Source organism: Cervus elaphus, chromosome 21 (assembly GCF_910594005.1).
Source record: "Cervus elaphus chromosome 21, mCerEla1.1, whole genome shotgun sequence".
NCBI lineage: Eukaryota > Metazoa > Chordata > Mammalia > Artiodactyla > Cervidae > Cervus > Cervus elaphus.
In genome coordinates, this window is record NC_057835.1 from 75,395,492 (window position 1) to 75,411,793 (window position 16,302).

At 38.8% G+C, this 16,302-nt stretch overlaps 2 protein-coding genes across 2 annotated transcripts in view; both read left to right on the top strand.

Annotated features, from left to right (window-relative positions):
• The window catches only part of MMP16 (matrix metallopeptidase 16), a 378,595-nt gene that overhangs the window by 295,444 nt on the left and 66,849 nt on the right, over positions 1–16,302 (top strand). The gene's annotated exons all lie outside the window — the stretch shown is intronic.
• LOC122679066 (E3 ubiquitin-protein ligase RNF138-like) lies at positions 842–5,693 on the top strand. Its single transcript, XM_043879325.1, has 2 exons — positions 842–3,089; positions 3,142–5,693. Exons 1-2 carry the CDS (start codon positions 2,424–2,426, stop codon positions 3,208–3,210), a joined length of 735 nt encoding a protein of 244 aa, XP_043735260.1. The 5' UTR covers positions 842–2,423; the 3' UTR covers positions 3,211–5,693.

Below are 16,302 nucleotides of genomic sequence, written 5' to 3' on the forward strand. Positions count from 1 at the left end.
CAATAGGAAAAGGAGTACCTCAAGGCTGTATATTGTCACCCTGCTTATTTAACTTATATGCAGAGTACATCATGAGAAAGGCTGGGCTGGAGGAAGCACAAGTTAGAATCAAGATTGGCAGGAGAAATATCAATAACCTCAGATATGCAGATGACACCACCCTTATGTCAGAAAGTGAAGAGGAACTAAAAAGCCTCTTGATGAAAGTGAAAGAGGAGTGTGAAAAAGTTGGCTTCAAGCTCAACATTCAGAAAACTAAGATCATGGCATCCGGTCCCATCACTTCATGGCAAATAGATGGGGAAACAGTAGAAACAGTGTCAGACTTTATTTTTTGGGGCTCCAGAATCATGGCAGATGGTGATTGCAGCCATGAAATTAAAAGACACTTACTCCTTGGAAGGAAAGTTATGACCAACCTAGACAGCATATTAAAAAGCAGAGACATTACTTTGCCAGCAAAGGTCCATCTAGTCAAGGCTATGGTTTTCCAGTGGTCATGTATGGATGTGAGAGTTGGGTGGTGAAGAAAGCTGAGCACCAAAAAATTGATGCTTTTGAACTGTGGTGTTGGAGAAGACTCTTGAGAGTCCCTTGGACTGCAAGAAGATCCAACCAGTCCATCCTAAAGGAGATCAGTCCTGGGTGTTCATTGGAAGGACTGATATTGAAGCTGAAACTCCAATACTGTGGCCACCTCATGCGAAGAGTTGACTCATTGGAAAAGACCCTGATGCTGGGAGGGATTGGGGGCAGAGGAGAAGGGGACGACAGAAGATGAGATGGCTGGATGGCATCACCGACTTGATGGACATGAGTTTGCGTAAACTCCGGGAGTTTGTGATGGACAGGGAGGCCTGGTGTGCTGCGGTTCATGGGGTCGCAGAGAGTTGGACGTGACTGAGCGACTGAGCTGAAAGCGCTAAGGAACAAACCACAGCAATATGGGTATGATGGGTGGCGATGCAATAGAGTCAAGACCAACACGTCCAGGTAGGCAACCCCCACATGGGAGAATAATCACAATTGCAGGGGTTTTCCCCCAAGGAGCAATGGAATTTGGAGCCCCACATTTGGCTCCAAGGTCTGGGGGTCCTGCAATGGAAATATGAGCCCCCAGAATATCCAATTCCAAGAGTAAATGTGTGTTGCACATGAGAGAGGCAAATGGCCATAGGAAACCAACTCTGCCCTTAAAGAATACACACAAAATCTCACACACTCTAACAACTACTATAGAGGCAGTGATTTGAAAAGATTCCGGGTGGAAGCCACATGCTGCTGATCTTGGAGTCTCCGTTAGGGGTAGGAGACAACTGGGACTCCTGCTGGAGATACAGATACAGGCTACAGCCACTTGGAGAACCCATTCCACCATGAGGACACTGGTGCTGATAAGCAGTTTTGGAATCCTCCCTTTAGCCAGTAGCTCATAGCTCAGTTGGTAAAGAATCTGCCTGCAATGCAGGAGACCTGGGTTCGATTCCTGGGTCAAGAAGATCCTCTGGAGAAGGAAATGGCAACCCACTCTAATATTCTTCCCTGGAAAATTCCATGGGCAGAGGAGCCTGGCAGGCACAGGTCGTGGGGTCACAAGGGTGGACACGACTGAGTGACTAAACCACCACCACCACCACCCTTTAGCCTATAAACTTTTGGAGCTCACCAACCCACCCGCCAGTTAGTACCAATCACAGGATCCCCTGAATTGAGCAATCAGCAGTGTGAGGAACAGGCCTCAACTAATAGTGTCCAAGGACTCAGTTGCACCCACAAAAGGCTGGTTCCAGCCCTGGACCTTACTGCCAGTCATGCCAGAACCCAGCACCAGCAACCGTGGACAAATGCCAACCCCGAGACTCCTCAGACTAGGCAGACAGCTGCACCAGGATCCAGCTTACCCATCAGTCACTGACTGTCGGTATAAAGTAGAGCCTGGTAGCCAGCTGAGTTAGGAGTTAGTTACACTTACTGATGAGCCATAACACTGCCCTTCCTACAACAGAAGGACCCATGCCACCCACATAAGGGGCATTCCTAGAGTATGTAGCTCTGGTGACCTCTGTACTCACAGAGAAGAGTGTGCTTAAGGCCCTATAGGACATCTCCATCACAGGCCCATGTTTCCAAGATTAGGAAATATTAACAAAGAATCTAATACATGGAAATAAAAACAGAAAATTAGACAAAATGAGACAATAGAAGAACATATTCCAAAAAAAAAAACTAGATAAAAGCAGAGAAGAGCTAGTGGAAATAGAGATAAAGATTCTCCTGGATAAGGAGCTTAAGCTACTAATCATAAATATGCTCAATGAAGGATTCCCCGCCCCCTTCGGGTTCGCTCAGGGAGTCAGGCCCCTGGCCGCCACCGCCACCTCGGCCGCTGCCGCCGCCATCGCCTTCATCCTTCGTCCCCCACCATGGCCGAGGAGCTCTCCGCGGCCACGTCCTACACCGAAGATGATTTCTACTGCCCCATCTGTCAGGAGGTGCTCAAAACGCCCGTGCGGACTGTGGCCTGTCAGCACGTTTTCTGTAGAAAGTGTTTCCTGACTGCAATGAGAGAAAGTGGAATACATTGTCCCCTCTGTCGTGGAAGTGTGACTAGAAGAGAGAGAGCATGTCCTGAACGGGCCTTAGACCTTGAAAATATCATGAGGACATTTTCTGGTGGCTGCAGATGCTGTGCAAAACAGATTAAATTCTATCGCATGAGACATCGTTACAAATCTTGTAAGAAGTATCAAGATGAATATGGTGTTTCTTCTATCATTCCAAACTTTCAGATCTCTCAAGATTCAGCAGGGAACAGTAACCGGAGTGAAACATCTGCATCTGATAACACAGAAACTTACCAAGGGAATACAAGTTCTTCTGGGCAGCCTACCTTTAAGGGTCCCTTGTGTCAAGAATCAAATTTTACCAGACAGCGTTTACTGGATCATTGTAACAGTAACCACCTATTTCAGATAGTTCCTGTGACGTGTCCTATTTGTGTGTCTCTTCCTTGGGGAGATCCTAGCCAGGTTACTAGAAATTTTGTTAGTCATCTAAATCACAGACATCAGTTTGATTATGGAGAATTTGTGCCCCATGGACTGTAGCCCACCAGACTCCTCTGTCCATGGAATTGTCCAGAATCTTCAGCTAGATGAGGAAACCCAGTATCGAACTGCTGTTGAAGAATCTTTTCAAGTAAACATCTGAAGGCTGTAGAAACCTCTGCATCTTTGTACCTGCAAGTGCCATCTTTAAGGAGAAAACTACATGGAGTCACCATTTCAATAACTTGATGTGTATATTAATAAAAGTAATTCAGTCTATTGTTTTAGTTTAATTGAAAAATAAAGGTGGGCCATGTAAAAACTTAATTCTTTTGATAAGTTAAAAGATAAAACTTAGGACATTATCTTTATAAACATTAAAAGGATTATATTTCATTAATAGTGAAAAGAGAATCCCTATTGTACTTATCTTTTTTGCATTACATATTCTTGAATTTTTCCTTGCTTTTGAAATTTGGTGCAGTTCCTCCCATTGACATTATTGTACACAGGTAACACAGTACCAAATTCTGAATGATGTGATTAATATAAACCTAACAAAACTGAGCCAGTTATTTGAGTTGCAAATGGAGACTTGAAGTGCTAAATGAAACAATCCAAAGGAAACTTTTTTAAATACAGATTCTAGCTAAAGAATTCAACTATAAGAAAATTGTATTTATATAATGTTTAGTATTTTTGAAGACTAGTGAGATTTCTTTAATAACTCTTTGAAAAGCAAAAGCTCATTGTATAGATATTTCCTTTTTGCTGCTAGAAGGAAATATCAAGAGAAAAATTGATTTCTTTGGTGAACAGTTGGTAATGTCAAATCTTGTTTGTTTGGCTGACTAATTTGTAAGCCTCAAGTACAGTAAGCTGAATTACAGCTCTTTGGCCTCAGAATTTTCAATAACAGAATTGCTAGTTAGCTATGATGAACCTTTAATTAGAAACTTGCAGTTGGTGATATTACATTCTCTATATATATTTAAATGAGAGGTTTGACTTCGTCTCAATTTAGAAATTTGTTCAAAGCTCAAGATGTGTATGTATATATACATGCACTTTTGTATGTGTATATACACATGTAAGCATGCAATTCGTCTGGTTATATGCAGAATTTCTATTAAGATTTTTAAAAGGGACAAGTAATATGGGGTTGATGTGTTTATCTGAGTTGATTAAAATTTTGTATGTTACCAAAATTTTTAAAGTAACAGTCAAATGCTAAGTTGTCTACTTGGCTACTCTGACACCTTAAAAATTGAGTTTACACACCTACACAATTATATGTTTATATGGTGCTCATTTGTTATCTTAAAGATAATGCGGGACTATAGTAGTGAGATGGATCCTACCAGCCACTCTGTTTCACTACATTTTAGTCAAAATTGAGTTCATTCTTAGTATTCATTAATGAAAGTCATAAAATAACTTGTACTAGACAGCCCAAATCACAGAAAAAAGCTGAAGAGTGGATTAGCTGACATTCCATACTAATACAATTGTTTATGCTTTCTTTAAATTAAATAACTAAAAGAACATAAAATCTCAGAAGTAGTTTGCTGCTAATATATACATATGTTGTATAAAAAGGTATATTTTGGTTTTGTTAAAACCCTTGTTGACTTTTCTACAGTGAATGTTTTTTTAACTTGATTTAATAAAAATGTTAATTTTGAAACGGAAAAAAAAAATATGCTCAATGAAAATAATGAATGAAGAGAGAGAAGACGCAGAGAAGCTTAACAGGATTAGAAAATATAAAAAAGAATCAAATAGCTGAGGAATATAATAACTGAAATAAACACACTTGAAGGAGTTAAGCAGATTAGATATTACAAAGGAATGGATCAGTGAGCTGGAAGACATAGTAATGGAAATCACCCATGCTGAACAGAAAAAAAAAAAATTATTAAGATGTTTTAAGATATCTCTGGTATAATATCAACTGAAACTAATACTCACATTATAGTGTTCCCAAAAGGAGAAGAGAGGCACAAAGAAACAGAAAACTTATAGAAAGACATAATAGATGAAAACTTTCCCTAACTTGGGAAAGGAAAGAGCCAGCTAGGTATAGGAAGCTCAGAAATTTCCAAACAAGATCAACTCAAAGAGGTCTACAATAGACATAACTAAAATGGCAAAAATTGAAGACAAGGAGAGAATATTAAAGGCAACAAGGGGAAAGCTACTAGGCACATACCAGAGAACTCCCATAAGATAATCAGTTGACATTTCAGTGGAGAATTTGCAGGCCAGAAAGAGTGGCACAGTATATTTAAAAGAATTATCTACTCAGGCTATTGCTCAAATTTGAAGAAGCAATTAATAGCTTTATAGACAAACTGAAAATAAAAGAGTTTAGCACCACTAAAATGGCTCTACAAGAAATGGGCTTCTCAAGGTAGAAAAAAGATGACCAGTAGAAATCTATGGGACTCACAAAAAGCAAGCATTTCTAAGAGGGAAGTTTACAGTGATAAAAACCTATCTCAGGAAACAAGAAAAATCTCACATAAACAACATATCCATACACCCAAAGAATTAGAAAAAGATCATCATCAACAACAACAACAAAACTCAGTAGAAGGGAATAAATAATAAGATCAAGCAGGAATAAATAGAAATTGTTTAAAAAAAAAGAGAGAGAGAGAGAAGATCAAAGAAACTAAGAGCTATTTTCTTTGAAAAGATAAACAAAATTAGTAAACTTTTTGGCAGGTCTAAGAAAAAAGAGAGAGAGGTCTCAAAATAAATGAAATAAAAAATGAAAGAGAAGTTTCAGCTGAAACCACAGAAATATAAAGGATCATAAGAGATTACTACAAGCAGTTATACACCAACAAAATTGACAACCTGATTGATATGGATAAAATCCTAGAAATGCACAATATCCTGTAGATGAAATCTAGAAGAAATAGAGAATATGAACAGACCAATTACCAGTAATGAAGTTGAATCAGAACTTAAAAAATAAAGTTTAGGAACAGAATGCTTTACTGGTGAATTCTACCAAACATCTAGAGAAGGATTAAAACCTATTCTTCTCAAACTACTCCAAAAAATTTAAGAGGAAGGAATGCTTAACAACTCATTCAAAGAGAACAGAATCTTCAGTGAACTCATTCATAAGAACTCAATGAATGCTGAAAGCAAAACTAGACAAAGACATCACCAAAAGATAGGGGGGAAAAAAAGGTAACTATTGGTCAATATCAATAAAGAACATAAATACAAACATTTTTGACCAAATATCAGCAAACTTAATTTGACAATACATTAAAAAGATCATACACCCTATTCAAGTAGAATTTACCCAGTGATGCAAGGATGGTTCAATATATGCAGGTCAATCATTGAAACATCTGACATTAACAAATTCAAGGATAAAAATTATGTGATCGTCTCAATAGATGAAGAAAAGGCTTGTGATAAAGTTAAACACCCATTTACAAAAAAGCACTTGCAAGAATGTGATATAGAGGGACTATACCTCAATATAATAAAGGTCTTAAATGACAAGCCTACAGGTAACATAAACAATGGTGAAAAGCTAAGAACATCTCCTCTAAGAAAAGAGACAAGAAATGGATGCCCATTCTCATCACTTTTATCCAACATAGTAGTGGAAGCCCTAGCCACAGCAATTGCACAAGGAAAGTAACTAGTAGAAATCTAAAATGGAAAGAAAAATATAAAACTGCCACTGTTTGCAGATGACATGGTACAATATACAGAACATCCTAAAGATACCAAAAACCATCAGAACTCATAAATAAACTCAGGAAAGTTGTGGTAAGAGTTAATATACATAAATGTTCCATTTCTATACATTAGCAACAAACTATCAGAGAGTTTAACAATTTGCTTTTGAAATTGCATAAAAAATAACACACCACAGAATAAATCTAACTGAGGGTGTTAAAAGACTTTTACTCAGAAAGGTATAAGACACTGATAAGTTGATTTTGACACAAACCTACAGAAAGATACACTGTGCTCATGGATTGGAAGAATTAATGCTATTAAAGTGGACATATCACCCAAGCCAATCTACAGGTTCAGTGCAATACCTATAAAAATTCCAATAGCAAGTTTTGTAGAACTAGGATAAATAATTCTAAAAGTTATATGTAGTCACAGAAGGTTTTAAATAGCCAGTACAACCTTGAGAAAGAAGAACAAGGCTAGATGTAACAAACTTCCTAGTAGAAGGGGATGACAGAGGATGAGATGGTTGGATGGCATCACCGACTCGATGGACATGGGTTTGAGTAAACTCCGGGAGTTGGTGATGGACAGGGAGGCCTGGCGTGCTGCATCGCATGGGGTCGCAAAGAGTCGGACACGACTGAGCGATTGAACTGAACTGAACACTAATCAAAACAGTGTGGTACTCACTCAATGCAAAGATCAGTGAGACAGGATAAAGGGCCCAGAGATGAGCCCATGCTTCCCTGACCAATTTACCTATGACCCCAAAAAGCAATGGCATACAGTGGAAAAAGTAGCCTCTTCAATAGATGCTGTTGGGAAACTGGACAACTAAATTCAAAATAATTAAACTGGGCTACTTTATCATACCATATACAAAACAAAGCAAAGCAAACAAGCAAAACATCAAAATAGATGAAAGACTTAAATGTAAGACATGGAACTCCTAAGCATAGGCATTATTTTTTTTTTTTTACATTGGTCTCAGCAGTATATACACACACACACACACACACACACACACACACATATATATATATATATATATTTGATATATGTCCTTGTGCAAAGGCAACAAAAGCAAAAATAAACAAATGGGACTACATCAATTTAAAAAGCTTTTCCATAGCAAAGAAAACTATAAACACAAAAAAAGTCAACCTACTAAATGGGAGAATATATTTGCAAATGACATATCTGATCAGTGGTTAATATCCAAAATAGTCAATGAACTCATGCAACTCAACGTCAAAATAAGCTGATTAAAAATGAGCAGAGGAACTGAACAGACATTTTTCTGAAGAAGAAATACAGTTAGCCAGTTGATACATGAAAATATGTTCAACATCATCAAAACCTCAGTGAGATATCACTTCACATCTATCAGAATGTCTGTTATCAAAAAGCAACAAATAAATGTTGGTGAGGTTGTAGAGAAAAGAGAACTTCTGCACATCGTTGGAAAGAATGTAAATTGCTACAACCAATATAGAAAATAGCTTTGAGGTTCTCTAAAAAGTTAAAAATAGGACTGCCACATATTTCTACCATGTATTTCAGCATTTCACTATTGCATATTTATCTGAAGAAAGCAAAACACTCATTCAAAATGATGTGTACACCCTTATGTTTGTTGCAGTATTATTTAAAATAGCCAAGATTTGAAAGCAGCCTAAGTGCTCATCAATAGATTAATGAGTACAGATGATGTCATATACACACATGGGCTTCCCTGGTGGCTCAGTGGTGAGTAATCTGCCTGCAATGCCGGCGCCGCAGGAGATGCAGGTTCGATCTGTGGGTGGGGAAGATCCCCTGGAGGAGTGCATGACAACCCACTCCAGTATTCATGCCTAGAGAATACCCTGGCCAGAGGAGCCTAGCAGGATACAGTCCATAGGATTGCAAAGAGTCGGACATAATTAAGTGACTTAGCATGTGCACACACACACATACAATACACACAGAATATATATACACACACACCTATATATATATATATATATATGCATATGAAATAGATGATGTTCAGCTCAGTTCAGTTAAGTCACTCAGTCGTGTCCGACTCTTTGCAACCCCATGAACCGCAGCAAGCCAGGCCTCCTTATCCATCACCAACTCCCGGAGTCCATGCAAACCCATGTCCATCAAGTTGATGATGCCATCCAACCATCTCATCCTCTGTCGTCCCCTTCTCCTCCTGCCCCCAATCCCTCCCAGCATCAGGGTTTTTTCCAGTGAGTCAACTCTTCACATCAGGTGGCCAAAGTATTGGAGTTTCAGCTTCAGCATCAGCCCTTCCAATGAACACCCAGGACGGAACTCCCTTAGGATGGACGGGTTGGATCTCCTTGCAGTCCAAGGGACTCTCAAGAGTCTTCTCCAACACCACAGTTCAAAAGCATCAATTCTTCTGTGCTCAGCTTTCTTCACAGTCCAAGTCTCACATCCATACATGACCACTGGAAAAACCATAGCCTTGACTAGATGGACCTTTGTTGGCAAGGTAATGTCTCTGCTTTTTAATATGCTATCTAGGTTGGTCATACTTTCCTTCCAAGGAGTAAGCATCTTAATTTCATGGCTGCAGTCACCATCTGCAGTGATTTTGGAGGGCAAGAAAATAAAGTCTGCCGCTGTTTCCACTGTTTCCCATCTATTTGCCATGAAGTGATGGGACCAGATGCCATGATCTTGGTTTTCTGAATGTTGAGCTTGAAGCCAACTTTTTCACACTCCTCTTTCACTTTCATCAAGAGGCTCTTTAGTTCTTCTTCACTTTCTGCCATGAGGGTGGTGTCATCTGCATATCTGAGGTTATTGATATTTCTCCCGGCAATCTTGATTCAGGCTTGTGCTTCCTCCAGCCCAGTGTTTCTCATGATGTACTCTGCATATAAGTTAAATCAGCAGGGTGACAATATACAGCCTTGATGTACTCCTTTTCCTATTTGGAAGCAGTCTGTTGTTCCATGTCCAGTTCTAACTGTTGCTTCCTGACCTGCATATAGGTTTCTCAAGAGGCAGGTCAGGTGGTCTGATATTCCCATCTCTTTCAGAATTTTCCACAGTTTATTGTGATCCACACAGTCAAAGGCTTTGACATAGTCAATAAAGCAGAAATAGATGTTTTTCTGGAAAGCTCTTGCTTTTTCAATGATCCAGTGGATGTTGGCAATTTGATCTTTGGTTCCTCTGCCGTTTCTAAAACCAGCTTGAACATCTGGAAGTTCACGGTTCATGTATTGCTGAAGCCTGGCTTGGAGAATTTTAAGCATTACTTTACTAGCATGTGAAATGAGTGCAATTGTGCGGTAGTTTGAGCATTCTTCAGCATTGCCTTTCTTTGGGATTGGAATGAAAACTGACCTTTTCCAGTTCTGTGGCCACTGCTGAGTTTTCCAAATTTGCTGACATATTGAGTGCAGCACTTTCACAGCATCATCTTTCAGGATTTGAAATAGCTCAGCTGGAATTCCATCAGCTCCACAAGCTTTGTTTGTAGTGATGCTTCCTAAGGCCCACTTGACTTCACATTCCAGGATGTCTGGCTCTAGGTGAGTGATCACACCATCGTGATTATCTGGGTCATGAAGATCTTTTTTGTACGGTTCTTCTGTGTATTCTTGCCACCTCTTCTTAATATCTCTGCTTCTGTTAGGTTCCTACCATTTCTGTCCTTTATTGAGCGCATCTTTGCATGAAATGTTCCCTTGGTATCTCTAATTTTCTTGAAGAGATCTCTAGTCTTTCCCTTTCTGTTGTTTTCCTCTATTTCTTTGCATTGATTGCTGAGGAAGGCTTTCTTATCTCTCCTTGCTATTCTTTGGGAACTCTGCATTCAGATGGGTATATTTTTCCTTTTCTCCTTTGCTTTCCACTTCCCACCTTTTCACAGCTATTTGTAAGGCCTCCTCAGACAGCCATTTTGCTTTTTTGCATTTCTTTTTCTTGGGGATGGTCTTGATTCCTGTCTCCTGTACAATGTCACGAACCTCCATCCGTAGTTCATCAGGCACTCTGTCAACAGATCTAGTTCCTTAAACCTGTTTCTCACTTCTACTGTATAGTCATAAGGGAGTTGATTTAGGTCATAACTGAATGGCCTAGTGGTTTTCTCCACTTTCTTCAATTTAAGCCTGAATTTGGCAATAAGAAGTTCATGATCCGAGCCACAGTCAGCTCCCGGTCTTGTTTTTGCTGACTGTATAGAGCTTCTTCATATTTGGGTGCAAAGAATATAATCAGTCTGATTTCAGTGTTGACCCTCTGGTGATGTCCATGTGTAGAGTCTTCTCTTGTGTTGTTGGAAGAGGGTGTTTGCTATGACCAGTGTGTTCTCTTGGCAGAACTCTATTAGCCTTTGCCCTGCTTCATTCTGTACTCTAAGTCCAGATTTGCCTGTTACTCCAGGTGTTTCTTGACTTTCTACTTTTGCATTCCGGTCCCCTATAATGAAAAGGACATCTTTTTTGGCAGTTATATTATATAACCATTAAAAAGAATAAAATCTTGCCATTTGTGACAATATGGATAGACTTAATGGATATTTTGCCAAGTGGAATAAGTCAAATGGAGGAAGGCAAATATGGTGTGATTTCATTTGTGTGTGGAATCTAAAAACTGTGATGAATGAGCAAACATAACAAAATAGAAACAGAGTCATTGATGCAGAGAATAAAGTGGTGGCTGCCAGATGGCCTGAGGATGGGAGAATGAGTGAAATAAGTGAGGGGGATTAAGAGGTACAACTTATAGTTACAGAATAAATTAACTATGGAGGTGAAATGTACAGCATGGGGAATGTAGTCAGTGTTATAATATGTTTGTATGGTGACAGATGCTAACTAGGCTTACCATGGTGATCATTTCATAATGTATAGAAGTATTGAATCACTGTGTTGTTCTTAGAGCTAACATAGTATTGTCAGTGAGTTATACTTCAATTGAAAAATAATTTGATTTAAAAGGATACTCAGAAAAGAATACTTACAAACCTATCATTTTACTCAACTTAAAAACTACAGTTAAATACTCCTTTCAGTTTTTTCTTAGACTGTGACTAAAAATGGCTGTGTAATACAGTAATAACTTTTGATAATGTGATTTAACGTGGCTAGCAAAAATGTATGATTAGATGAGGATCTTGCCCGCTATGCATTAATCTTGAATAAGAATAATCTATAGAAAATAAAGCTTACTAAATATTTTGCTTGCAGTTTTCCATTTTGTAGGCACCATGATGAGAATTTATTCAGTTTACAATAAAAATACTTCTAAATCATGCAAAGTGACAACATCTTTGGCAATTAATCCAGAGAGCGTTGTTAATTTATGCAATGTAAGAGCTGTCATATAGCAAAGTTTGTCAGCTGAACAAACACTGATAAACTGAGCTGTAAGTTGTGTGAGGCACATAGCAGAAAGACTGTTACGTAGGAAATGCTCAGATAATTTCGGCAACGGCTGTGAATGTTGCAATGGTAGTTGATGGTGTTGTTATTATGACTACTACTGTTATGCAAAGCGCTACAGCGAACCTAACGAGGTTACAAATAGCCTGTGACAGCATCTTTGCTCTTAAGCATCTAAGTCTCCTCATTTCTTCACTGATTTCTTTATTTTTAAAATTTGGATGGCTACCAAGTAATAGCTAGACATTGGGAATGAAGCGGTGCCCAGGTCACTCCCTGTTACTTCCTTCAGGAAGATCGTAGTTGAGTAGCAGAGATATCAGCGACTCAATTATCGCAGTGCCTCGCGATGTGCTCTAATAGGCTAATACACAAAACGCGGTGGGGACACATAGGAAGACCACACAAAATAAATAAATAAATAAGGATTTCTTTTTTTCCCACTCATTCTCTTGGTGCTTTAAATTTATTTTATTTTTTTTTTTTTTGCTTTTAAAAAAAAAATTTTTTTTTATTGAAGGATAATTGCTTTCCAGAGTTTTGTTGTTTTCTGTCAAACCTTAACATGAATCAGCCATAGGTATACATATATCCCCTCATTTTTGAACCTCCCTCCCGTCTCCCTCCCCATCCCACCCGTCCAAGTTGATCCAGACCGCTGTTTGAGTTTCCTGAGCCAGACAGCAAATTCCCGTTGGCTGTCTATTTTACACATGGTAATATAAGTTTCCATGTTACTCTTCCCGTACATCTCACCCTCTCCTCCCCTCTCCCCACGTCCATAAGTCTGTTCTCTATGTCTGTTTCTCCACTGCTGCCCTGTAAATAAATTCTTCAGAACCATTTTTCTAGATTCTGTATGTATGCACTAGAACACTGTATTTATCTTTCTCTTCTGACTTACTTCACTCTGTGTAATAGGTTCTAGGTTCATCCACCTCGTTAAGACTAACTCAAGCTGTTTATTTTTATGGCTGCATAATATTCCATTGTGTACATGTACCACAACTTCTTTATCCATTCATTCATCTGTCGAGGGGCATCTAGGTTGCTTCCATGTTCTAGCTATTGTGAATAGTGCTGCAGTGAACAATGGGATACATGTGTATTTTTCAGTTTTGATTTCCTCAGGGTGTATGCCTAGGAGTGGGATTGCTGGGTCATATGGTGGTTTGATTCCTAGTTTTTTAAGGAGTCTCCATACCGTCTTCCATAGTGGCTGTATCAATTTACCTTCCCACCAACAGTGCAAAAGCATTCCTTTTTCTCCACACCCTCTCCAGCATTTATTGTTTGTAGACTTTTTGATGATGGCCATTCTGACTGGTGTGATGTGATATTTCATTGTAGTTTTGATTTGCATTTCTCTAATAATGAGTAATGTTGAGCATCTTTTCGTGTGTTTGTTAGCCATCTGCTTGTCTTCTTTGGAAAAATGTCTGTTTAGGTCTTTTTCCCACTTTTTGTTTGGGTTGTTTGTTTTTCTGGTATTGAGTTGTATGAGCTGCTTGTATATTTTGGAAGTTAATCCTTTGTCAGTTGTTTTGTTTGCTTTTATTTTCTCCCATCCGGAGGATTGTCTTTTCACCTTGCTTATAGTTTCCTTTGCTGTGCAAACACTTTTAAATTTAATCAGGTCCCACTTGTTTACTTTTGTTTTTATTTCCATTACTCTAGGAGGTGGGTCATGGGGGATCTTGCTTTGATTTATGTCATCAACAGTTCTGCCTATGTTATCCTCTAAGAGTTTTATAGTTTCTGGCCTTACATTTAAGTCTTTAATCCATTTTGGGTTTATCTTTGTGTATGGTGTTTGGAAGTGTTCTAATTTCATCCTTTTACATGTAACTATACAGTTTTCCTAGTACCATTTATTGAAAAGGCTGTCTTTGCCCCGTTGTATATTCTTGCCTCAAAAATAAGGTACCTATGGGTGCATGGGTTTATTTCTGGTCTTTCTATTTTTTTCCATTGGTCTATATTTCTGTTTTTGGACCAGTAAATAAAGGATTTCTTATCGAAGATATTTAATCTTCATCTGTAAGACCCTGTAAAGTTAGCCAAACTTGGAGGTAAGAAGGAGTGTGGTGCTATGGGAAGCTAATGAAATTTCATGAGAGATATTGAAGAGGAACCAGAGATCAAATTGCCAAGATCCATTGGATCACAGAAAAAGCAAGAGAATCCTGGAAAAGCATCTACTTTGCTTTACTGACTATGATAAAACTAACTGTGTGGATCACAACAGACTGTGGAAAATTCTTAAGTAGATGGGAATACCAGACCACCTTTCCTGCCACCTGAGATATCCATATGCAGGTCAAGAAGCAACAGTTAACAACCGGACATGGGACAATGGATTAGTTCCAAATTGGGAAAGGAGTACGTCAAGGCTGTATATTGTCACCATGCTTATTTTACTTATATTTAGAGTACATCATGTGAAATGCCGAGCTGGATGAAGCCCAAGCTGGAATCAAGATTGCTGGGAGAAATATCAATACCCTCAGATATCCAGATGACACCACACGTATGGCAGATAGTGAAGAGGAACTAAAGCACCTCTTGATGAAAGTGAAACAAGAGAGTGAAAAAGCTGGCAAAAATGCTACATTCAAAAAACTTAGATCTTGGCCTCCAGTCCCATTACTTCATGGGGAAACAATGGAAACAGTGAAAGACTTTATTTTCTTGGGCTCAAAAATCGCTGCAGCCATGAAATTAAAAGACGCTTGCTCCTTGGAAGAAAAGCTATGACCAATCTAGACAATATATTAAAAAGCAGAGACATTACTCTGCTGACAAAGGTCCGCCTAGTTGAAGCTATGGTTTTCCAGGAGTCCTGTATGGATGTGTGAGTTGGAACATAAAGAAGGCTGAGGGCTGAAGAATTGATGCTTTTGAACGGTGGTGTTGGAGCAGACTCTTGAGAGTCCCTTGGACTGCAAGGAGATCAAACTAGTCCATCCTATTGGAAATCGGTCCTGAATGTTCATTGGAAGGACTGATGCTGAAGCTGAAACTCCAACACTTTGGCCACCTGATGTAAAGAACTGACTCACTGGAAAGACTCTGATGCTGGGAAAGACTGAAGGCAGAAGGAGAAGGGGACGACAGAGGATGAGATGGTTGGATGGCATCACTGATTCAATGCATATGAGTTTGGATAAACTCCGGGAGTTGGTAATGGACAGGGAGGCCTGGCGTGCTGCAGTCCATGGGGTCGCAAAGAGTTGGACACAACTGAGCGACTGAACTGAACTGAACTGAATGTTGGCTCCTAGGAGAAGAATTGGTTAAAGCAAGACTGATCCCCATTCATAAAAGGTGCTACTGAAGACAGCTAGAGAAACAGGAATTTGATGATCAGGACAAAAGAGCAGCTCTAAGAATTGCAGTGCTAGGCATAGGTGGCTGGCCACTGAATTGTAAACGACCAGGACTAATTTTTTTTTAAAGATAGTGCTTGCCTCTAAGTGTCAGAGGGAGCTGAAATTATGAAGAGAATCAGAGAGGGTCAGAAGACAGGAAGATATCCCTGGAATTGCATGAAAAGTGCCAGGTCTTTCAAGTACCATAGTATTGAGATTTCTGTAAGAAGAAGTTACAGTGTTTCTATTTCTCTAGAAAATGATTATTTACTGAAATTTAATTTTTAAAAAAGATACATCATATTTTTAATAATTTTTTTAAACATTTTATTGAAATATAGTTGATTTATAATGTTGTATTCTTTTCTTCTGTAAGGAAAGTGATCCAGTTATACATATTTATACATTCTTTTTCATTACAGTTTATCAGGATACTGAATATGATTGCCTGTGTTATAGAGTACGACTTTGTTTTTTATCCATTCTATGTATAATAGTTTGCATCTGTTAATCCCAAATTCCCAGTTTATCCCTACCACAACCTCCACCTTGGCAAACACAAGTCTATTCCCCATTTCCATCAGTCAGTGTGTGTTTCATAGATAATTTTGTTTGTGTCATATTTTAGATATCGCATTTACACAATATCATGTGGTATTTGTGTTTCTTTCTGAGTGACTTCATTTAGTATGGCAATCTCTGTGTCCATCCATGTTGTTGCAAAAGGCGTTTCATACTTTTTTATGA

Bases quoted from the DNA above. Each gene is read 5' to 3' on its own strand.
- LOC122679066 (XM_043879325.1), top strand. From the start codon at position 2,424: ATGGCCGAGGAGCTCTCCGCGGCCACGTCCTACACCGAAGATGATTTC. The intron at 3,090-3,141 runs GTGCCCCATGGA...GGAATTGTCCAG, and splicing joins AGTTTGATTATGGAGAATTT to AATCTTCAGCTAGATGAGGA.